The sequence below is a fragment of the Barbus barbus genome (assembly GCF_936440315.1).
Source record: "Barbus barbus genome assembly, chromosome: 27".
In the NCBI taxonomy this organism is placed as follows: Eukaryota; Metazoa; Chordata; class Actinopteri; order Cypriniformes; family Cyprinidae; genus Barbus; species Barbus barbus.
In genome coordinates, this window is record NC_136755.1 from 10,267,020 (window position 1) to 10,293,021 (window position 26,002).

A 26,002-nucleotide genomic window follows, 5' to 3' on the forward strand; every position below is an offset into this window, starting at 1 on the left:
ATGCACATTACAACAGTAAGAATATGTGAGTAAGTCTGAAAGTGAAACCTCACAACTTGCTCTTATTTAGGGGGGAGCAGGCTACCAGGAAGGCTTATATCTATAATTAGATATACATTTGTCTCAGTCTTTTTTTAATGTACTACCATTACACTGGTGGAGACTCATGCTAGTGGTAAGCATGTCTAAAAGCATTTTCACACTGACACACACACACACACACACTTCTACCTCCACATGCTCTTGTTCTTCTCGATTTCGACAAAACATTTTCATTTTTTGTTGTACTTTTCCACAAAGCATGATTCACCCACTGACGTCTCAAAACACTATGCCATCTCCCTGAATGTTCTGATGAAATGAAAGCAAGTAACTCTGTTAAACTGGAACTTTTTCATCAGAAAAAACAAACCACCTTCTGAGTTTTGAGGCTTTTAGTCATCTATATGCTAGTGCAGAGACCCTCAAACTTGGTTTCAGCTGAACACCTTTGATGTTAATTGCAATACCCCTCAGATTTTAAGTTAGTATTTCAAAAATGTAACAACACATTCGCATGTTCACAATTCTCTGATGTCAGGCACTGGTTACATCAGAATCAGAAATTGGCCAAGTATGTTTACACATACAAGGAATTTGTTGTAGTGACAGAAGCTCCACAGTGCAACAGAAAGACAGTAACAGGACAGGACACAGGTAATAGAACAAAATAACAAGAAATAGCCAATAACCAATGTACAAAGCAGCAAAAAAATAAAAAATAAAAAATACACAATATATAATATATAATATAGGCGACTACATACATAGTCGCCTATATTATATATTGTGTATTTTTTATTTTTTATTTTTTATATTACTATAGTACATGACATACTGTATGCAGGTAAACAAAAAGAAAACAAATCTTTAGTAAAAATCTTTATTGTTTTAATTTTAAATTTTTACAGTGTAATTGGTTAAATAATAACTTATCATCAGCTCACAAATCCCTAGCAATTTCCCCATGAATCACCATTTTGGGAAACACTGAGCTAGAATATTCGTATTGACAAAATGGCATATGCACAGACATTTTCTTCCAGTAAAACAGACTGAAAATATTCATGCCTCATCCTGCACTTAGGGGCGTATCCAAATTTGTGTCCAATCAGATTCTTTCTAGAATAATAATGCCCCACCTACCCATATTTGACTAGCAACGTCATCTCGCATACACTAAACACTACTGGCTTTTTTTCCTGATAGTTTCCAACTTACTGTTTCAAAAACAAATATGTCAATGCAAAGTGTATCACAGACAAAATGACCTTAAAGGGTTACTCCACCCCAAAATGAACATTTTGTCATTAATCACTTACCCCCATTTCGTTCCAAACCTGTAAAATCCCGTAAAAGGTTTGTGACTGTCCCATTGACTGTCAAGTAAATGACACTCTCAATGCCCAGAAAAGTATGAAAGACATCGACCAAAACCCCCCAAAACCAACGACTTTATTCAACAATTCGTCTCCTCTGGTTCAGTGTAGCGCCATTTTGGAGAATATCCGCTGGATGCAAGTAGTGTACGTTTTCTGTGTCAGCCGCACCGCACGGATACGTCTTTACATTTGTTTACGCTTTGATGTGAACGAAAACAGCGTATCTGGTATGCGGCTGACACAGAACAGCGTATGCTGCTTGCGTCCAGCAGATACTCTCCAAAATGGCGCTACGCTGAACCAGAGGAGACGAATTGTTGAATAAAGTCATTGTTTTTGTTTTCTTTGCGCAGAAAAAGTATTCATGTCGCTTCATTAAATTCTGATTGAACCCACTGATGGCAGATGAACTATTCTGACGATGCTTTTCATACTTTTCTTGGCATTGAGAGTGAAAGTTTCTTGGCAGTCAATGGGACAGTCACAAACCTCCTTTTTCATCCAAAGTATTTTACATTGCGTTCCAAAGACAAATGAAGCTTTTACGGGTTTGGGACGACATGGGGGTAAGTGATTAATGACAAAAGTTTCATTTTAGGGTGGAGTAACCCTTTAATATATGTTGCCATCTGCTTATTTAAAGTACTTAAAGCAAGTCAATATACAGAATGATAGTTTGCAAATGCAATGGAAGCGGGCCATTGATGTACATTTTGTGTAGAAACATATTTCTCTCAAACATTTACAAAGAAACGGCAAGCAATACATTGAGTTAATCATGCAAATTTGAAGTAGAGAACCCAAAACAATATTTTCTTGTAAAACATACTCCAATAATTTTTCTTAAACATATAACTTTTTTTTTTTACAGTCTACTAGTCAAAAATAATTTGGTTATCTCAACATCCTGTAGTTTGCTTTGATTAAACAAGCATTTTACTATACCTCTGAATAAATCTTCCCTAAACATCAGTCCTGTGATAGTCTACATGGCTAGATGACTTCATGTATACATTTGTGTATGATTCGTGTGACAACCACAAACAATAGCTATCCTGGACACTTAGGCATGCCTCATTTCACCTTCCCCATTGCCATCGCGACTCATCGCCTTCTCGGAGGGGCCACGCCGCCACGTCCATGTCACCCACCAACACAAACACACCTGCTGTTGCAGCCTGAAGGAGAAGGGTTAAATCCCCCCACCCTTGTACACACAAACAAACACAACACTCGTGCAAACGGTCCGCTCGCATACTCGCACACTCCCCCAACCCCAGTCCTACACCAACAGTCAGTTGTTAGTTAGGGGGAGGGGGTGTGAAGGGGAGAGGCTAGCGGAGGTCTTTGTGAGAGCGAGAAAGAGAGAGAGGAACAGAGCGTTCTATTTCTCATAGATGAGCAGCTGCTAGGCAGGTCTTGAAAGCAGAGAGACAGTGAGAGAGACCATTTGGTGCCTGAATGTGAGTGAGTGAGCGAGCAAGGGGAGAGAGAGAGACGCACACACTCAGCGTGAGCTTGTGGTTTAAGCAGACACTAGCCGTGCATTTAGGGAAACCCACTGTCTCAGCTCCCTGGGATAAAGGAGTGTTGTTTCTGGCCCTGCTCTTTTCCCCATTTTTATTCTGTTTTGTTTTATTCCCTCCATCCTTTCTCTTCTTCCTTTTGCCTGCGGAAAGAGCTGGACCGCAGTTACCTCCCTGATACACGCCGAGCCGGTAAGCGGGCATTCTAACTATTTCTGTTTCCTGTTTTTTGTGTGTGTCAGCCTTGTTGTATCTCATTTCTGCTTCATTCATTCTAATTGCTTGGGTAGAGAGAGAGGCTAGCGTGATACCTAGGTGATGCTGTACCGGCATCCGTCGCAGCCGGCTGGGTGCGGAAGAAGAAAAAGCGAGGGATTGGAGGAGAGAGGGAAAGGGGTGTTCTACTTTCTCAATCCCAAGATCGGTCAACTGGGGCTCGTGCTCTTTCACTGCAGCACATGGCAGCCTATACACACACACACTGACACAAACACACAACACTCCAGTAGCATCACACTTCCTGTAAAACTAACCGTCTGCTTTAGTGAAGCTAATTAACGCACCTATTAGCCTAATCAATACACATCCTTTCACATTAACTGAGGCCAGTGGTGCATAAGGAGGCGTTATGGGCAAATAGTCATGGGCGCATTTATAGGCGCACTCTACGAGCGTTTTCTTTCCCTTTAAGCGAAGTGATAGCTTGATCTTCATAGAAATGGCACTTTATTCCCCTGTGGCATTTGCACAGGCATTCGGTGCAAACCAGAAACCACACAGGGCTAATTAGGCTGCATGCGGTTGTATATGTGCATGCTTGTGCATTGTTGTAGCTAAAAACATGTAGCATGTGAAGGGCTGAGAGAAATGAATGAAACCATGAATGGAGAGACGAACCACTCCTTTTTTTCGATCCTCGCTCGCTCTCGTGTACATGGGAGAGGAAATTCACACCTGAGGGGGGAAGAGAGAGGTGGATGTATGAATGAAGCCCTAAAATATGGAGTCTGGTCATACATGTCAGGATATGCATGTTTTTGGTTGCCAGACCTCTGACATGTCGGGAATAAATTTACTGGTAATGAATTTGTGAGGGTGGTGAGCTTTCGTTTTTAGTCATTATATAAAATCACTGTTCCTGGCACAAGTACAAAAGACCGTAAGCATGTATTAAAAAGAACTTGAATCACACCAAATTTGACGTGTAACCTATTCAAAATTAATGCAAATAAATGCAGCTGACAGCAAATATATGAATATATATATTTTATTACTACTAGGAATGATCTAAAATGCTTTTTAAATAAAAAAAGTTTTGAATTTGACCATCAAATTATTATATACCTCATTAGTTGGTGTCAGCACCAAATACACATCAGTTTATCACAAATATATGCTTTACCTTTATATATAATCAATCTGAGGCTGAAAATGTATTTACTTGTCTGTTGCTAGGACACTCCCTTTGAACATTTTATACGAGGCCTCTGATTGGCTGCAGCCAATGATGCAAGTTTCTCACCCCAAATCTTTCCCATTCGCCCATGGAAACATGCCTGTCTGCATTTCTTCCTTTCCATCTCTCTACCTCCATGTCAGAGACCATCTGAACCTCTTCTCCATCATGCATCTCTCTATCTCTTCTTTGTTACAATCAGATAGCGCTGACTGTTTTCTCTTTGTTGTCTTCCTATTTCAGATAAATTGTATAAATCAAATCTACTGGCAGTAAGAAAGAAAAATCATTAAAGCTTAATACATTGTCTGTTCATTCTCAGCGTTCTGCTCTCTGATGATTTGTGATTTCTGGTCCTGTGCTGGTGGCAGTGACTCTGACCCCCACCTTCCACATGAGCATTATATATGTGCCGGACTGTAAGTGGGTCAGGGTAGAGAGTGTGGCATGTCATGTGTGTCTCAGGGAAGTGGCCTGAAGCTGGACAGTCATAGAGCGTGGGAATCAGGAGAGGAAGGGGCTGAAATGTCTTTGCTAACCTTGGGACAAGCTTCAACCATCACCGCTGCAGCTTGACCCATACATGCATTATAATGCATATGTATCAAGCTCAAGGGCTGAATAATAAGCAGAACACCGAGAACTTTCTTTTGTGGTATTTATAGGGGCAGTTCACCCAAAAATGAAAATTCTGACATTTATATCTTTACCCTCATGTCACTCCCAGGGGCGTTTCCAGCGTTTCATCAGTACTGTGGCACAGGCCCCCATATTTTCTGCCCATATTCTCAAATTTTCAAAATCTTATTAAATGCTGTTTTGGATACAAATGGATATAAATTGTCTATACCTGCAGTAAAGAATCATCTACAAGCTGTGCGGGCAATAAAGAGCTGATTCGTCAAACAATACATTTGCAAGTTTTGCTTTCTACAATGGAAAACAAAAAGATTTTGAGTAAATGAATGAATCCAAATGAATCACAAACAATTTCAGACCTTTATACAAACTTGTTTGGCCAATTTGAGTGAGTCATTTGCGAATCCGGCATTACTAGTTCTGATTCTAAATTGCTAAACACTATTATAATATTATAAGAAAAATTATTCTCAGGTCAGTATACAATAATCTTCATTGACATATAAAGATTTCTTAATATTTTCCTGGGGCACAGCAGTACTTTAAAAGGGTGTAGTGATGCACGTAGTCGCTCCAAATATTCATGACAATTTATTTTCTGCAAAACACGAGAAGATATTTTCAAAAACGTTGGAGCTCAGACAACCATTGACTTTCATTTATGGACGAAAACACATTTTTCAAAATATCTTCTTTGTGTCTATGAAATACATGACTTGAAAGGAACACCTTGGTCTGCTATCTTCAGCTTGGTGCCGCTTATCTCCATGAGAATGCTGACATCTTTTATAAGAGGCGTAATGGATTAAATTTGAAACATCAGTAAAACACGAGGCTAATTTTAAACGACCTGATAATACTAATGAATCAAATCTAACCAAATCCAGTCAACTGATAACCTGTGTGCTATGAAATTGCTGGATTAATGTCTACACCACTAACTTAAATTCAAAAGACATTTCAAATCAAAAGATGAGGGATTACAGAGCTATTGTAAAGTGTAAAGACACACATACTATTTTTAATAGCTTGTCTGATCCCCTCTTAAAATCCCACTATACTTTCACTTCAATGATTTACAGGAATAATATCACAATTTTTTCCAATGGCTCTTATGGCATATTAATGAAGTTTCAAAAGGAAGCTTAAAAATTTGTCCCACTTAACGAGGTCAGGCTTTTTATCAAACTTTCTTTAATGCCCATAATTAATTGAACAAATTTGCAACTTCATTTACCCTCAATCTGTTTAACTGTAGGGAACGTAATTGTGATTGATTTTGCCATTTTCACGATCAGTGTCTTGCTTCAAGTGCGTTTTGGCACTAATCCTTCAAATAAATTAAACTCCATTTTCTTAAGTACATACAAAAAGTAGCTACACAATATGTACATCGCTCAAAATGGCTGTCACAGGAAATGGTTACGGATACTATATTAGGTCGCGGTGACCTGTTTCCACATTTTGATTTCCTACAGGCCTGAAGCGAGGGCAACGGCTGAGACAGCGCTATGTGAGACGGTATGTCTATCTGCATCCATAGCATAAAGGCCAGACACTTTACACTACTGCAGACTCACAGATCTCTTTCAGAAGGGCATGGTGTGTCTAGATGACAGTGGATAGTCTCTGAGACCATTTTATGCTTTTGCATGCATTTTATGATCAGTGTATCACCAGATACGGAAATATGAGAGATTTGCAGAGGTATTGTATGTCCAAAACCGTCAAAATGTCCATTGTCCACAAACTTTTAAGTGGAACAATCTTGCATAAATTCTAATACTGAAAGCTTCAACTATGTAGCTTCATTTAACAAACAGAATAGCAAAAATGACTGTTTTCAGACAGGTTTTGCCAAAAGGCTCTACTGGCACATTGAGAACCAGACCGCTGGAGGATAAAAGCAAGACTGAAACTTTTTATTTGGCAGACAGGCTCTGTGAAGCAGAGGCAAAGTGAGTGATGTTGAAGCTGATACCTGGGTTCTCGTCTCCTCATATCGGTCTATCTGCCCTGCAAAATCAGACCAGCGAGAGCAGGAAAGTTGCTGCCAAACTTCCAATCAGAAGCTTGAGGAGCAAGTTAACACAAATCCAAATATCCTCACTCCAAAGACACAAGTTCATGTTGAAATTTCCATTAGTTATGGGTATCAAAAGCCTCCTTGTGAATGAGCTGTGCATCCAACCACACTGTTTTTTGGTGTAAATGTTTCTGTCACTTAGTAAAAGGCAAATAAAACGTGCACAGAGTACATCACATGCCCTCACTTTTGAAAAAACATGAACAAAACTACCCAAGATCAAAAATATATGACCTAGATGGCATAAAATGAGGTTTCACAAGGTCCAGGGGGCGTGGTTGGATCCAGATCCAACTCCTCCCACTTTACATTTACCTAAACCTACCCATCTCCACGCCCTGATCCCTAAACCCACCCCATCTCCACCCCTAAACCTACTAATATGATGTCACACTTGGATGTGGGCGGGGTTGGATGTCCACCTCAGGATGCAGCGAGCCCTACTTGCAAAAAGAAGAAGTGCATTTGTGTCAGTTAGGAAGGAGATGAGAGACACTGGCATCCAGAATTTTATTCTATATCCTGCAACGCTGAAGGTCATTCTCAATCAAGGTGAACCTAAATGCTAGTCCAAGGCTGTAGGTTTGCTTTCGACATTGGTGGGGACAACCCCCCGGTTATAATTCATATTATTAGCTCGCAGAGTTACTTTCTTTCTTTTTTCCTTTTTTTTTTTTTAAATAGTATGTTTAACAGACAATAATTACACAATTCTGATTTTGTGAACCAACACCATCAGCATGAGAGCGCTGGGAGTCTTAATCACACATCACTTTATTTTAAAATGAATCGAATTGGACCCAGGATGATTCTGAAAGAATACTCTGCTGTTGCTGTAGTGACGAAACTCGTGCGCATCTGATTGACACATAAACTGCAATATCAGTGTTGTTTTTTATTTTGTGGATATTTCAACAAACAGTTTGATTTGTACATTCAGTTGAACAACATTAATTTAAAGTTAAAGACTGTCCGCGGCGACTCAGGATGCTGTTCCAAATCCTGCTGCACCACAGAGTGCCACTTACATAGTTTACCAAAAAAAATTAAATTACATTATATTTTTCCCAAATTATTGTTGATGTTCATGACTTTATCCTAGGCTGAAAGATTGTGTATCATTCCGCACAACGTTTGTCTTTCTGTCCGTATGCTTTATATAGGGAGCTAATAAGGCATAGATCGTGCTTTCTCTTTCCGTTTGCTCTGTTTTGTCAAACAAACACCACTTCAAACTCATCGATGCAACTTTGTTCATTCCTGTAGTGGGCTTTTATATGAGCTGTTTTGGACTGCTGTCTCGAATTGGGAGCAATACCTGTGAGTTGTTCTAAACGCGGCTGCGCTTCTCGTCCGGTGTGTGACTACATTTACATTTACGCATTTACATTTTACATTTATGCATTTAGCAGACACTTTTATCCAAAGCGACTTACATTGCATTCAAGTTACAGTTTTTACATTTTATCAGCTCTTGCTTTCCCTGGGAATCGAACCCATGACCTTGGCGTTGCTAGCGCCATGCTCTACTATTTGAGCTGCAGGAAAGCGACTACATAACGCACATGGATTCAATGCGCGTCCTTGAGAGCGCGCAGTTTTCTAACGTATTTACTTTAAAGGTGCCATAGAATGCATTGATACAGTATTTTAAATTGTTCTCTGATATCTACACAAAGGTATGTGGCTTAGGTAAGGGCAAAAAATCTCCAGAAACAGTTTTACATGTCCATTTACAACCCTAGGATTTCTCCCCAGAATGAAACTCTGTTATTGGCTTATTTGGCAGGGTCATGAATAATAATGAGCTCTGTTCTGATTGGTTGTTTCACAGTGCTGCTCAATGTTGAGCTCTGCTCTGATTGGCTGTTTCACAGTACGGCTCATCAGCAAGAAGGAAGCACAGGGAGGAAAATATATATTTAAATACTTTCTCTCGCAGTTATATCGTCGGGTAATTATACTGTATATAAAACGCGGGCATCAGGGAGCCGTTATTAATATGCGAGGCATTGAAACTGCTTTTGAACGATCCATCGATCGCGTTATAGTTTCACTTGCAAGAGACGCGATCACACAAACTATGTTTACATTACGGAGCAACAGTACTTACCACACATTTCACAAGATCAGATGCTTGTCAGTGGTGCTCAGGATCTGTAAGTCATTCGCCATCATCCTCATCTCTCCTTACTGAGAGTGAAATCTTATGTACTGTAACAGGCTACCGCTAGCAAGGAGCTAACCATGTCCCTTTAGTGGCTCGCGTTATTTGCTTTCTGTGCCTTTCTGAATACAGACACCAACCCATCCCTGCACTTCACACCCCCTGCACGGCCTGGAACATAACATTAATTTTGTTATTTTCGCTGTTGTCCGCGCTTGTTTATTTACAATACCTGCAGAGCTTCTGATGGTTCGGCCGGCTTAGAACAAGGGCGGGTTTATGCAAATGTTGGGGGCGTAGTGATCCCGACTGTTGCGTCACAGTCGGTGTTATGTTCTGATTCGCCTGTTTTTCAGTGGTCTTTTTTAATCACGAGATTTACATATGAAGGAGGAAACTATGGTGTTTGAGGCTCACTGTATGTCATTTCCATGTACAGAACTGTTATTATTTAAATATGCCAGGGTAAAGACAGTTTTTCATTCTATGGCACCTTTAACTTGTTGGGTAATATAAATGATAAATGACGTTTCAGATGCGTCTGAAATGACAAAAGCAAATATTTAATTATTTGCTCAAAATGATTGCTAGGGACAGTTTGGTAGTGGCTGTATATTGGTAGGGACCCCTCCCCCCCATTCTATGCCCCTGCTATACTCCCCAGAAGAGGAAAGAGTTTTTCTCAGATCCCATTCATCCACCAACTCTCAGTGAACTCCAGCTGGACATTTGCTGTCTAATCAGAGAAGAGATGCTCTAAAAATGGTGGGGTGACTGTGTCTTTCACTGTTCACTTTAATGTTCACTTCTTAATTCATAGTTCATTGTGCATACAGTATCACTTACTGATTATGATGTTATTTTATTTATGTTTCTAGTTGTAGTCTTTCTCTCTCTCTCCCTTTTTTTATTTATTTATTTTATTATTATTTTTTTAAATAGAGATACTACCTAGTCAGTATGTGACTATGGGGCCAAATGTTGGTGCTACAGTAATGTGCAGGGTTTTGTTGACGCCACGGACCATATTAAGGGGTGCTGGCAGATCAAGGTTTATTCATGGTTTGATCTGCCATAGTTCATGGGAATGTGTTTATGTTTTTTTGAATGGTAACGGGGAGGGTGGTTTAATGGTAGACTCAACTGGTTTTATTCTCAAACTTTTATTTTGTCTTATTATGCAGTAATTCTGTTTGATACCTATGACTGACCTTAGTATTCGGAGTTGTAATATTAATGGCCTAAATGGCCCTCACAAACGTACAGGTTTCTGGATCTTTTGCGAAGAAGAAAGATTGATATAGTGTTAGTTCAAGAATCCCATTTGAAAGAGGAGGATATACACAGGTGTAATAATAAGTTTTATGAAGTGGTATCGCACTCATCTTCAGATACTAAAACCAAGGGTGTCCTAATATTGGTGCGGAATTTTAGACAAAGTTTGTGATACAGACGGCTAGAATAACACATAAAAACAATAGTGGAGAATAGGAATATTGTATTTCGTTCAGTTTATGCCCCTTGTACTCCTGACCTTACTTTTTCTTGGTTTTGTCAACCTATCTCTTGAAATTTTCAGATTTTGAAATTGTATTGGGTGCAGATACGAATTCTGTAATGTTGCATAACCTAGATAGATCTGGACCAAAGGAATCACACTCTCAAGGTTTTATTTTTCTGAATATGAATCTGTCATCTTCTCCTAAGTGTAATCTCTTTTCGCAAGGGTCTTTAGGCACGTTTTCATATTGTTTTATTTGGGTGTGCCCTTCTCTCTCATCTTTTTGGATTCAGCTCTCCCAGGACCTGTTATATTTGTTGGGTACTGAGATTTGTTTGACTCCACGCCATTTTTTCATCAATGACTTTTGGGACTTCACCTTGTCCGTCCAACAAAGATCTTTACTGTTAGCTGCTCTCACAGCATCAAAAAATTGCTAGTCAACCGTTGGAGTCCCCCTCACACAATGGACGGACGAACCTGGACTTTGTGTTTGTTGGACATTGTCTCGGTGTAACTCAATTTCTCATGTGCATGGATCTAATGTGGAAACTGTAAGTTTGTGTCATTCAGCGTTTGATGTTGTGTCATCTTTTCTGGAATCCATGTGAAAATTACTTTATTGTGGGTTAGGGTGGGTTCTGAATTTGTACAGTTGGTTTTTATTTGTTACTGCTGTTTCAGGAAGAAAATTTAATAAAGGTTGTTAACAAAAAAAATGTAATTCATTGGAAAAATCCAAAATCTAAAGCTTCATTTTGTGCTACAATTAATTCCACTCATCAAAGGGAATGAGCAAAACGATGAGAGATTCTCTGCGATCAAGACTTTTGTCTCCTGTCAGCCCTTGAGCAAAGGCACACAATGCTAATTTGCAATTGCCCTGTGCGCTATTCTCCGGTCTCAGCCTTTTTTCTTCCAGCATGGTGGATGGAGAGAGCATGGGGAAGGAGAATTGTTCCCTTCTTTCTCTCTCCTCTTCCCGCTTCCTACACTAGTATGTTTTGCTATTCACTAATATTAGTGTAGGTGACAAGGGGCCAATGATGGCCGAGCATCCTCAACCCTGTCAGCTGTAGCATTGGATTTCCATTGATTCGCTTAATTCGGTGCTGACGCTGCCATCTCCCATCAAACCCAGAGGCGAGCCCACTGTCAATACCCATTTCTCTTTGAGGACCTGCCATGCTAGGCTAATGCTATCTCCACACACTGTAGAAGCTATAATGATGCTCATTAAAAAAAGTTGGACATGTCATAGACAGGAAGCGAGAGGGATAGGCAGGGTGAAAAAGAAAGGAGAAATCATCACTATTATTGTTCCCTGACTTCCCTTGTGAAATAGAAATACACTTAAGCATACAGTACTTTTAATGGGATAATTAAATTAAAATTTCATTAACACTTTAGTATAGGGACCAATTCTTACTATGAACTAGTTGCTTGAATTAGCATGCCTATTATTAACATATTGGCTGTTTATTACTTATAAAGCACATATTCTGCATGACCATATTCTACATCTCTAATCCTACCCAACTACCTTACTAACTATTACTAAGCAGCAAATTAGGAGTTTATCCAAAATGTTTTACTGTTTTAATGCAAATTATATTAAATGCAACCAGCCTTAGAATGTTTTTCTCACCCACTCTAGGAGGGCTTAAGTATGTTTATATGTAATTTCATAATTCTTCTGTATATAAATATGGTAATGTTTACAGTTGAATGTACTGACAAGGATTTATGGTGAACTAAAATATACTTAATTGTCATTTCTATTGAAATTTGTATATTGTTTATTTAAATATATTTTAATTACACATTTGAAAAGATTAAGTTGCAATTAAGTACATTTAAAATATATTAACTTTAAATGTAATATTGATTATCACTGATCAAATGATAATTAAGTACTTTACATGGGCTTTAGCATGTTAGTCAACAAATCAAATTAAGTGTAGTTTTTGTACTTCAAAATATACATCAAAGTAAAACTTTTAAATTGACATTATTACACTTCTACACTTAGGTGGCCTATTATTTCATTAATATTCATTAATATATCTTTTTTCACAAGGGTTTCTCTGCCTGAGAATAAAGAGTTTAAGAAAACTTGACAATAAAACTGAAAAAGCTTTTTGCTCTTTGTTCATTTCTCTCCACTATCAATATACACTTTCTTTATTCTAATAAATATATCTGTTTTTAAGTGCTTTCAAAACATGTTTGTATGTTTTAAGAATGTTAAGGAGCCGTTTTTGATAGACAGGTAAAATAATGTGCACTAGTTTATCCCACACCCATATAATACCTTTATGAATTAAAGATGCCTCCTTCTAAAGGCACATTCTGATCAAGCGGGTGCCTCATTCAAAGTTAATAATGTGTTGGCTTGGAGGCTTTTAAAGTAGTTTGACTCTAATTTGCAAACAGCATTTTCACATACTTAAAACCTATTCACATTAAGCCTGAATGTTCATTGTGACAATATTTTGAAAAGAAAAATTGGACCTATTCACGTATTTACATTTATTCATTTGGTAGATGCTTTAATTCAGAGACTTACAAATGAGGAACATCAGAAGCAATTTATAGAGCCTACAATATTAGCAGAACACAATTCTCAACTAATGTGTTTTTTTATGTTTAATTTATGAGCATAAATTGTACCTTTTTGAGTACAACAGCTTGTCACTGCGGCAGTACCCTTAAAGACGCAATGTTGTGTCTTATTTAACCCTAAAAAGCTTGTAGTAGTTCCTCAAGATTACATTTTAAAGTACAAAAATACTCTTTTAAAGGGGTACAAAGTTGCTCCTTTAAGGGTACTACCCAGTGGCTAGTTGTTATACTCCTAATTTTGCACATCTATTTTCTGAGAGTGCAGTTTGTTTAAAAACTGAACAATAAAAGAGATTTCAGTTTTTCTGGTCATGTTTCATGAGCTGCTGTGTTGGTGACTCTTAAAAGGAGGTGTATTTTCATTTAAAAAAATGCTCTTTTAAACAGCATAGAGTCGATTCTCACTAATTTCTGTTTCAAAAAACAAAAATAAATACGGCGTTAGTGCAAATGGAACTATAAATGGGCTTTAAACGGGCCAAAACAACTTTAAAAGCCTTCTATAAAGAGTGGATGCAGAAGAAAACATCTGTTCCAGTTTCTCAGAGAGCTCTTTATTGTAATGCAAGTCCTTTAGATGAAGTCCTTTTGAAGTGACTGCGTCCTGCCGCAGCATTGTTAGGATGTTGCTGGCAAAGGTCAAAGTTCAGTAAGAAATGCTTGACCTTGTGCTTTGTTTACTGTGACATGAACATCAGTCAGACCTATATTGTACAAATCATTAAAACTTTATCCTTTGACATTTAAACACTCTTTTTCTTCTGTGGGTGGACAGGCTTGATCTATGCACTAGTTTGCTCTCAACGACATTTCTTGGTCCCTGGTGACCCTGGATAACCCTGTCCTCTGAATGGTCAATAAGTCTGAAGTTTCTCAACGCTGCAGTGAATTCAATTGCAGGTCATATTCTGCTGGAGTACACTGAAACTCCTCAGCATGCATCCAACACTTTAAATATTGCTAGTGACTTCTGAAGAAAAACATATTGTTATACACTACCGTTCAGGGGCGAAGTTTCGTGTTACATGTCCCCTACGTATTCTATACGCCCATATGTACCATTTATAGACTAATAACTACTAGTTCTAGACTAATGGTTATACTTTATTAGCATTCAATTAATCAAAAGTGACAGTAAAGACAATTTTAAGGTTACAAAAAATTACATTTCAAATATATGCACAAAACAACTATAGTATGATTGAGAAACTGTTTTTATTAATATTGTGAATCAGTTTTTAATTTAATATTTTAGTCAATTTGTTTGTAATTTCTTTTTGTCATTTTTAGTTGTATTATTATTATTATTCATTATTAATTAAAGAATTCATTAAAGTATTACTGACCCAAACATTTGAACGGTAGTGTAAACATTTTCATAATCAGTGTAATTATTTTTTAAAGTAAAGAGTAATTTCATTGGTAGATTCAATGACATATACATTGAGTTTACATTAATTAAGTGAAATGAACCTACGTATTTGTCTCTGCACATTAAGCTGTGTATTTTAACATCTAAAATGAACACACTTCAGTGGAACTACAGTAGAACTGATCCTGAGTCAGTTTACATCATGTTAGTGTGGTAAATGATCCCCAGATGTTATTCTAGATGAAGAAGGATCATATCAGTCATAAAGTCACTGCAGTGAGCAGATCGCTTTTTGTGCTGCATGATGCTGCACACTGCCTCAGTGACATTGCCGCATAATGCATTGAGCTAACTGTTATCATGCCTCCTTATTTGGAGGGTGATACTGGGTGTGTATGTGTGATGATAGATTGGTGGCTGGCCGTGCCACTCAAGAAATGAATCAGATTGTGACCTGTCGAATGTATCCCATGAATCCCTCCCCAGAGGTTTATCACTATATTGTCTGCCTGAATGACTGCTTTAAAACAAGCCACTGTAAGCAAGCACATCCATAACTCAATATTCAGATTTGTGGTCAAATTAATATAAGTTTCAGTGACCAGTTATTACACTGTGTAGGTAACAAATATTTAACAAAGACTCATATTTTGCCTAAAGAAAATAAGTACTGCTAGCCTATAGAACCAATATATACATTTTCTTCATTCTGACCAATTTCTTTCAAATTGTTTCATTAGTTCTATTATTCTCAATTTTTAATGAGAATTTTAAAATAGGTGCTTGTATAATGCGTATTTTTGCGTTAATGGGTTGCACTAATCTTGTTCTCAGAAATAAGAATATTTGTTTGTGCTTTTTTTATTACAGTAATGAGGATTTGATGAGGTTTGCATAGAGGTTATGAAAATAATGTCATTAATAGAAGAAAAGAAAAAAATCCTAAAAGGCTTAATTATCTCTTAAGCAAAATTTCAAAACATATATGGAGTGATTTTGGCAGGAAAAATGCAATAGCATGTTGATCGAATTCTGAGGCTTTTTTCTAAAATATGTTAATCTGACCATCTCTTTATTTCTCGTTCTTTCTCTCAGGTAGCGGTGGCTGATGCTGTGATACTGCAGGAGAAACATACAGGCTCTCATTTGATGCAGTGAAGTGCTCCGTGAGGAAAATCGCAACCAAAGGTATGGACCAAAAACAATGCATCCCTATTTGTCAAGCCATATGGCACCATGTGTGAGAAAAAGATGTGAAAATACAAGGCAAAAAAAAGGGTCTGAAAGCAACTGCATTCTGTCTGCCCACTTCGTGATGGCGCAGCTCTTCTCAACGGTTTCAGCACAAATAGCAGAGTCACAACTCCAATCAAAAATAGCCTATGAACAGATGCCATTCAGAAACATTTATAGATATTAGTTTCCATCTTTGAAGCCATGCTTATTTAGTGCAGTCTGCCATTCATCTCTTTATGCAGTAATGAAACCAACAGATATTTGAGACAAAATCTTTAGTGTTAAAGTTATGCAACATCCTGGATGTGGCATTACAATAAATATGCATTTCCTTGGTCAGGTCTGGACTAGTTGGAGCGGATCAGAAAAGGACAGTGTGATATCGCTGTGTAAGCACAAGTTTTTGCTGTAGTTTCTGTTTCAGACAGTTGCGATCCATTTTTGGTTGGCCCAACAAGCTGCCACCGGGGTCACTTCCTTATAACTAAGTACACTGGGACTCTGTTCTCAATATTTAGTTCTACAAAGTCTGCTTTAATGAATTTCCTTTTTTTCTTTCACTTTATCCCAAACAAAAAGTGTAATACCACAGATAATTTTAAACCAGAAAAGAGCAAAAACTACAAAAGATTAGGTACTTTCTTTTACTACAGAGCACAGATCGATGACTGTGCTATTCTATATTCAGCAGAGGATATGTTTTGTACACAGGAAACTGCAGCTAGAGAGCTCAAGCTATTGGTAAACCCCTGCACTAGTATAAGCCAGCAGTTCTCTAACCTCTCACCCTAACTAAACCAAGCATACATGTATAGTGGTACTACAGAGAAACAGTTTCACCAGGCTCTTTTAAATTAAGCCCTGCCTTTAAATAGCTGTCAGAAAAAGAGAAGTGTGAAAAGAGCAGAGCGATGTTGAACACAGAGCTGCAGAGGGGACCGTTGGTAAGGCTGAGAGGGTTCTTGTGGGGCTGTACGGCACCAGCCGCATTAAGACGAACGCTTCACAGCTGGGTTCAGGGACAGCTCTGGAGGAGGAGTACAGACTCGGATAGGAGTGGAAAACTGAGAGGACTAGCACAGTGAGGCTTTATTAAGGGAAGTCGGAAGAAGTAAGGCAAACATTTGCTGGCTGGTAAGTAAAGGACAGTCATATGTGTCAAGCTGTATGCTTTTTGTTGACGTGACAGATATGGAAGATTAATTATTGGTTGACAGTTTCAGTTTTTCATTCAGAGCTTTGGGGAGGCAAAAGATTGTTGGATCTGAGGTTTACATGAGAGCTTCTGTTGGAAAGAGGCACAAGGGATAACTATAGAATGATAGAACGATAAATAGATAGAACAATAGATAGAACGATAGAAAGAACGATAGATAGAACGATAGATAGAACGATAGATAGATAGACAGACAGACAGACAGACAGACAGAGACAGACAACAGATCCAGTCAGACAGACATTTTTCGTCAGACAGACTGTCAGACAGACAGACAGACAGACAGACAGACAGATTCAGTCAGTCAGACAGACAGACAAATAGAGACAAACAAACAGACAGACAGAAAGAATGTTATATACTTTAGACTAGGATTTGGCTGGTAGATGATGAAAGCCTCAGAGAGAGAGAGAGAGAGCGAGAGAGAGAGAGAGTACAGGCGGGAGAGGCAATGTGGTCCAGCCATGGAAACAGGGCTCTACTGGTGGTTGCCAGGAGACAGGCAGAGGGGGATATATTGCCTCTTAAGTGATAAACAGGCTGAGAGGAGCCATCTTTGCGTTGTGTGCCATAAGAAAAGGATATGGCTCGATATGAAAGATTTAAACGCCTAGATATGAAACAGACAGATTCTTATTTCGAACACTGCCATTATGCGCATTTGTATCTCTTGGGAAATGCCATGATAGGTTTTGTGTTATCATCAGTGCCACAATAATCCAGCTATTTTATTTCATGAATGTTTCTATATACTACTACGCTGTCCAGAATTATTCCTCTAATGCAAGCTATTACTTGCACCATTTGGTGTCCATTGCTAACTGCAGTTGATATGTAGTGCATGCAAACTGATTTAACAAACAAAACGGTTATGTTGACGGTACAACATTATATTCTGACCAAATGCAATGCAAAAAAGCAACTAGCAGCAAAGACATTTATTCTAAGCAAATCAGAGTTTTTGTCAATCATTTAGTTCTATTTATGTTATGTTGAGCTGGTTAGACCTGCCCATGATGAAATCTCATTGGTCCAAAATCCCACTTCACATAAGTGATTATCTATAAATGTGTCATCATGTCACATAGGATTTTCGCTTTCAGTATGGACAGTCAGATTTGCTATAAACGCTGAGTCACAGCTGGTTAGGACAGGCAGATCTCAGCTATGTGCTACTACACGGGGTTAATGTGAATTCATGTAATATTACCATGCCATTATATTAAGTTACTATACATCTCAAGTCACACCATGCTAGATCATCACCAAAAGGTGTTTGTTCCTGCTTGTGCGGTTTGTGTCATGATCTTTGAGTTATTTCTGCTCTTTTCCTGTATTATATTCAAATGCTGCATTGCAACAAACAACATAGTGGAGGATAAAGACTAACATAATATTCACATCTTTAAAGGCATGCATTAATTTTAGCACACTGCCGTAATGAAGAAAAGTAAGGAAAATTGATTTTAAAAAATAAAAAAATTTCTGTCCCCACAACAAACACTGTATTACAGCAGTGTTACAGCACTTTGTCAGAAGGATTATTTTGTTGAATCATTTCAGACACAAACAGCCATTTTATTACGGTCTACCCTATGAAAAAACTAGCAGCATTTTCCAGCTTTATGCAATACACAGTCCGTCTCTTACCACGGCATATGACAACATCCAGTGTTTTTGCAGTGAAAATACACACTGGCAGTCTAGGAGTCTTGCTAATGAGTATCATCTAGGTTGTATTTCTTTGTACTGTATGTATTTGTCTTCCTTGCCCAGGTTTGCCGGCCATGGGGAACCTCATTAAGGTCCTTGGCAAGGATTTAGAGAACTGTCCTCATTTTTTCCTGGATTTTGAAAGTAAGTTTTTCACTGGTGTATGGTGTGTGTACGTGTACTCGGATGTGTGTATGTGTGTGTGATTGGAGATGGAGGTATCAGGGTTGGAGCAGGTGTAGACATATCCTCTAGGTGGATTAAGACAGACTGAAGATTTTTTTGTTTGTTTTTGGAAGCTGTTTCTTTTTGCTCTCTTCGCGATTGTGTTCACTCGTTTCCGTTCATGTATAGAAAGAGTGCAGAAAGAGGGAGTTTCAGTGTGACCATGTGACCATATCAACATCACGCGAGAATCTCGACACCTAAAGTCCATCCCACACCCTACGTGCCCCGACCCCATCCCAGACTCCACACACATTCACATGAACACACACCCAACACCAGACACACATCTGCCAAATCTCCCATGACCCACACGCTTCTCCCTTCTCTCTGTTCCAGGGGGATCATGGGAAATCTCCTGAAAGTGCTGGCTTGCACCGAACTTGAGCATGGCCCAATCATTTTCCTTGACTTTGAACGTGAGACCATCAGCTTCTTATGTTTTGAGTTTGCTTTTCTTTCCCGTTTGATTACAGTTCCTCCTCATTCGCTGTCCTCTACATTTTCACTTCCTTTTCTCCGCCATCCCTCTGTTTGTGTATCAATGCCTGGCATTCAAGACTTTTTCGGTGACCTCGATTTGTGACATGACTTTTTTTGCGCTCCTCTCCAGGTCGGCTGTGATCCGCTGAATTAAAGGTCGTCGTACGAATGCCATGCTTTTTTTAGCAGTTAGAGTGGGATGGAAAGCATAATCACATAACACTTAACTTAACTTATCTTCTCTTTTTCGCCCAAACCTTTGCAGATTTGTAAAGTGTGTTGGCTCCATAATCTGTTCCTGTGTGTCCTATGCATCTGGATGTGTGTGTGCGTGTGTGAATGCATTATTAACCAGTCTGAGGATTTAAGGAAGTGGGAATGGAAGCTGCCTATTGAAAGGGGAGCTTCAATTTCCTTTTTCTCTGATGTCGTGTTCCCTTTTAACCCTTACCTAAGCATTTCTCTCCCTCCTGAGTAATCCTTCCTTTTATGACACCTCTAACAGCTACATGCCTAACATCTCCTTTTTATGGAGGAAATAAAACTCCTGTCCCTCAAGTGTGAGACCCTGGAAGACTTAGAGTGGTTGTTGTCTAGTCTATAACATAGGTTGTCTTTCCTCTAAGAATATTTCAATTGTTTGGAGACATTCTTGAAGTGACACAAGAAATACAGTGCAATGCATTTGTCTGTAATACATTATAGGGTCAATGACATAGGTTCATTTTCTTTCAAATATATTGATCTGAATACACCTCTTGTATGACGGACATATGTTCAATTTATAAATGTTTAAAAAAAATAAAAAAAATAAATTGTTTCTGAAAAAGTGTTATAATAATATTAATCATCTTTAATAAAATCATTAAGACAATTTTATTTAAAATGATTTTATATTATTAATAAAATATTGTATAATTGGTGTAAACAACATGTTGCCATAAGACAAGAAAACCATAAAAACAATAAATAATATCACAGCGATGACCCATGTAGACTTGCATAACATTTAAGTTCCTTAAAAATATCAGATAATTTGACATTTTAAAGGCAGAAAGATTGGTTGGCAACTACTAAAACTTAATTGTATTCAAGAAACACTCTTAAAAGATAAATAATAATAATACTGTTATATAAAAATATCTTTTACTTTCATTTTTTTTTAAAAATGATAATTATTACTCGCATTTAAGTTGTAAGAAAATATGTATATATATATAGATAACCTGGCATGTGTGTGTTTTTAAAAAGTCATCTTGACAATTCTTGTCATTGACCCTAAAGCAGAATTTGCATAATATAAAGAAGTAATATCAAAATGTTGAATACAACAAGCAAAAAAAAAAATAAAAAAATAAAAAAATAAAGGACAACAGCCACTCTCCCGATCTGTACTTTGTGATTTTGTGACAGCGAAACAATGATCACCTACGTTACACCGCACTGGTTTACATTTCCTCAGTTCTGAAATGGGGTTAGTGTGCCACTAATGGCGTTCATAAAAATTAAATATCTCAAATACAAGACACAGGCATAGAAACAGGCTTTGAGGCTCTGATACATGTGATTAACCAAAAGAAAAGGTGTGTGTGGTGCACAGTAAAAGTGTGCAAAAGGGAAAGCAAACAAACATTATATTGCTACTGTAGCATTGACGCCTGTCTTCAGACTCTGTTCTTTGAAGATCACAGGCAGGATGTGCAAACAGACCTGGAGGTGACATGACTGGGAGGAGCCATTGGCAATTACACTGAAGTGTAGAGTGTGTGTTTGCTTGTACTGAAGTATGCTTGCTCAGCTGATAGCACAAACAGCTATGTGTGTATTCAGTCAAACACTGACAGAGAAAATGCATCAAGGACCTATGATAGGGTTAACTGCTTCTATATACATTACAGGATAAAGAAGTGTGCTTGTAAATCAGGCTGAGATGCCCTGCTTCACAGGTCACTTACTGTACAGAGGCTTGAGAAATAGAAATCTGATCTGGCAATTAACAGCATTTCCCAAAATTCCTCCTGCTGCAGTTTTTACGCTGTGTACACCATACACAGTGTAAAAACAGATGTTATTTATTGGCATCTATGGTTCCATGAAGAACCTTTAACATACATGGAACTCTTCCATTCCACAAAAGGCTCTTTATAGTGGGAAAATATTTTTAAAGCATTCTTCACACTACATGAGCAGTCAAATTCGCAAAAAGTCAGTGAAATTGTGTGTGCAAAAACCAATCGTTTGTCCAATGTATGCACAGCTCTCACAGAAGTCACTTTCAATCCAAGCACCTTTCTGCTGTTCAGCGAGGCAAATTTGTGTGACCAATTTAGGAATACCTTTTCGTCTTTAGATGAAATTCACGATCAAATACATTCCAATTGAAATGGTTAGATTTCACCCACAAAAATTGTGAGCACACCTTAAAGGAATATTTCACCTTGCTGAAAATTTACTCAGAACATCCTAGATGTAGATGAGTGTGTTTCTTCATCAGAACGGATTTGGAGAAATGTAGAGTAATTCCATCAAATGCTCACCAATAAGTGAATGGGTGCCGTCAGATTGAGAGTCCAAACAGCTGATAAAAACATCACAATAATCCACAAGTAATCCACACCACTCCAGTCCATCAATTAACATTTTGTGAAGAGAAAAGCAGCGTTTGTAAGACACAAATCCATCATTAAAATGTTTAATAATCCACATAACCTTCCTTCAGTGAAAAAGCCTACATCAAAATCCACTGAGATATTTTAGTACTCTTATGGACTGCTATCATTTGGAAACAGTGCTTGATATTTCTCTCCTGATTCTGACGAGATTATACAGGAGAAAGCACTATTTTAAATCAAATCCATCTTAATGATTGATTTATTTCTCATAAACAAACAGCTTTTCACTTCATAAAACATTAATTGATGGACTGTAGTTGTGTGGATTACTGGGATTATTGTTATGTTTTTGTTGGCTGTTTGGACTCCTGTTTGGATGTATTGCATATCATGTGGTTAAAAACTAAAAGCTAGAGACGTCCACCAGAGGATGATATTCTGTTTGCTTTCCTGCCTGCTATCATCAGCTTATTAATCAAATGCCTGTTGCTTGCTGTGTTAGAAGCTGACACAACTCTTTAAACCCAGCCTCGCCAGCAACTCCATATGGAGCTGCCTCATTGGCCGTGGCCTTTCATCGACATTTCCCACCAGAGCTGTTAATATCAGCCCTAACAAATCCTGATACACACCGACACAACTCAAATCCTCCTCATGTACTTCCGACTCACAATAACACCATCATCATTACCAGATTAATCCATATAGATTTATGGTTCCTATCTTTCAAAGCTCGTTGGAAAGCGCTTTCCCCCTCCGGGTGCCAAAAGATGATGATAATCCAATGTTAGCACCAAATTAACTCACACCGTGAAGCTTTCTTGTAATTATTGGTCCAATTTTCTGATGTAACTGACTGGTTGAATGCAATCCAATTTATCCGAAACAAAACCCATCAGGACAAGAAGAAATTATATCAGTGTGATAGTGTGACAAAGGTGATCTATAACTCAGGTTGGCCGAGGAATTGAAAGAGGACTGTGTATATTTTGAGCATTTATGTATATCTGTCACATTCTGACCGACTCGATCTGACTTCTGCCCACAGATGCTCAGCCCACAGAGGCCGAGACAGCCGTGTGGAACCAGGTTAGTGCAGTGCTGGAAGAGGCCCATGGGATACTGGCAGAGTTACAGTCTTACAATGGAGCAGGACAAGAAATAAGAGAGGTGGGGCTATTTTTGCATTTATTAGTTGTGCTTACCTTTGCAAAACCTGCTGCTACAATGCTGGATTGCTCTAGGTGGTTGCTATGGAGTTTAAGGCTGTTGCTAGGGTGTTCTGAGTGAAAATATTGTCCTTTTTTTTTTTACTGTTTTATCATCTCCCAGGATAATATTGTAAGCCTGATTAGAAAAGAAACAGAACATGTCTTATCTAAAAACTGCATGTTTTGAGATATCGTGCATGTATAGTACAATTGTTGTGGGCAATGCCAATCACTAATGAAAAATTTGATAAATAGACAAAAACTGTCATTTGTGTGTGAATTTCAAAAAATCAAAAAAACAGTAATACTGAAATATCAATAAGAAATATATCTTATTTTAATATGCACTATCATTCAAGATTGTTTAAAATGTTTTTAAATGAAGTCTCTGATGCTCACAAAGGCTGCATTTATATGATCCAAAATACAGCGAAAACATTAATATTGTGAAATATTTTTACGGTTTAAAACAGCTGTTTTCGATTTGAATATATTTTAAAATGTAATTTATTGTTGTGATGCAAAGCTAAATTTTCAGCATCATTACTCCAGTCTTCAGTGTCACGTATATAAGATCTTTACTTCACCTTTGACCAATTTAATGCATTCTTGCTGAATAAAAGTATTCATTTCTTTCAAATATGTTTGCAACAGTAGTGTTTTTCACCCCTTTTTTTCAATTTAGTGAAAACTGTTTTTTGCCTGGGTTATTAGTACAAACCCCTAACTTCAGTAATAGTGTTGCTTACCATAAAAAGATCCACTGATATTTATTCATCCTGAGCCAGGAGTCAATTCGCCTGTTATAAAGCACCTAGGAATTATAAAGCATAAGGTTTGAGCAGTTTTCAATCATTCTGATCTATAAACAGCAAATGTGCAGTAGTTATTCAGCTGTGAATGTTTCACATTGCTGAATAAATCGCACAAATGTAACTTAATTTAAAGTCTACAGATGACCTTGAGTTTATAGTCAGTGTAAATGAAGGTTGTAATTTCAGTTGTTCTCGCTCGTCCTTCTCTCCAGGCGATACAGAACCCCAATGACCTCCAGCTGCAGGAGAAAGCTTGGAATGCAGTCTGCCCACTAGTGGCCAAGCTCAAGAGATTCTACGAATTTTCTCTCAGGCTAGGTAAGTGGGTGGCCATTGTTTTCCAATTCTCTTTTTTTATAGTCATGTAATGGGCCTTGCGTGCACGAGTTGTCCAACGCGCTGACCGTGCCTACAATGAGTGCTGCAAGCATCCGTTTCTGTCCTCCTCTGCAGCTGACCTCGTAAAGAGTTGGCATGGCAACCGCGGCAGCAGAGCGTAGAGGCTGCTGCGTTTCTGCCTCCCATGCGCGCTGACAATTCAGTATATGGTTTGCAAAAGTCGATCAGCTGCCTCTTTTTTCACAGCAGTGCTGACTAGTGAGAAACACAGATCACTGGCCAGACAGATAACATGCAGATAAGCTTTTCCCTGCCAATGTATGGCATCGCAGTGACTCATTAGAAAAAGAGGCCCCACCCTCCTCAACACATCCTGCTATCCGCAGTATCTGGTCCCTGGCTGATAGAGTCAGGTTTCTCAGTAGGCCTCCAGATAAAACATATCAGTTTCTTATTTATAGTAGGGCTGCTGCATATTTGATGAGAGGAAAGGATAGCTCCTCTGGAGACATGCTTAGGCATACTAATGACATTCAGGCACGGCTGAGCTCTGACGGTGAAGCTGTACATCTAGTCGCCAAGCAGGAAACAGCTTTAAACAGTACAGCACAGACCTGCAGCATGAATTCACTATGATATGTTAATGCAGTGATAATATTGATGAAACTGCATTGGCACTGCTCATGAAATGTCTCTCTGGAATACTTAATTCAATAATGCCATCGAGTGGTCATATATTTTTTGTATAATGATGATTACACTGGATATTTCACTGTCATTCATGACAATATCCTAATGCTGCTTTCATAGCTGTCATATATTGTAATACGGCCTAGGAGAATTTCAATGTTTATTGCAATTTTTGATAGATGACTAGAATTTCAGAAATATCTAGTTAAAGCAAGAAAACCATATAAAAATAACTGGGATAACGTACAGCCAGCTGGTCATTTTATTCCCTCTTAATACATTGGTTTGGAGTTTGGTTATTAAATGAGTTTTAAAAGCAGTCAGAAACATGCATTAATGATCACGGTCATATACTGCAGTTGGAAGTCAGTAATGCTTGCATCAGCTGCGGCTTCCAACGTTCTCCAGTATCCAGGCAACACTGACGGGATCACGGGTTCTTACGATAAATTGCAGCAATTAAAAAAATACAAAAGAGAGGCGTTAGAGGTAAATACAATGGTAACTGTTGTGCTGGTAACCATGGAGATCAAATACACATTGCAGTGCTGCGCTTTTGATACATTATGCAGGTATGCCGTGTGTATTTCAAATCAGATTAAAGGCCAGAGGTGTGGGGGGAGAAAACAGATGATAAAAGGCTTCGGAAATCTTGAGGGACAACAACAG

At 38.3% G+C, this 26,002-nt stretch overlaps 1 protein-coding gene across 5 annotated transcripts in view; it reads left to right on the top strand.

Moving 5' to 3' along the window:
- Positions 1 to 2,724: 2,724 nt before the first annotated feature.
- Positions 2,725 to 26,002, top strand: part of LOC306846879 (CYFIP-related Rac1 interactor A-like) — a 28,941-nt gene continuing 5,663 nt past the window's right edge. Inside the window, exons 1-5 of one of the 5 annotated variants that reach the window (XM_079380562.1) lie at positions 2,725 to 3,139; positions 15,889 to 15,981; positions 19,022 to 19,102; positions 23,327 to 23,448; positions 24,517 to 24,622. In XM_079380562.1, coding sequence (XP_079236688.1) covers positions 19,033 to 19,102; positions 23,327 to 23,448; positions 24,517 to 24,622 — 298 coding nt within the window. In that variant the 5' untranslated portion in view covers positions 2,725 to 3,139; positions 15,889 to 15,981; positions 19,022 to 19,032. Of the gene's footprint in view, positions 3,140 to 15,888; positions 15,982 to 16,934; positions 17,164 to 19,021; positions 19,103 to 19,522; positions 19,603 to 23,326; positions 23,449 to 24,516; positions 24,623 to 26,002 lie in introns of those variants that run through there. The other 4 variants (XM_079380560.1, XM_079380559.1, XM_079380561.1 and 1 more) reach the window with 4 other exon arrangements.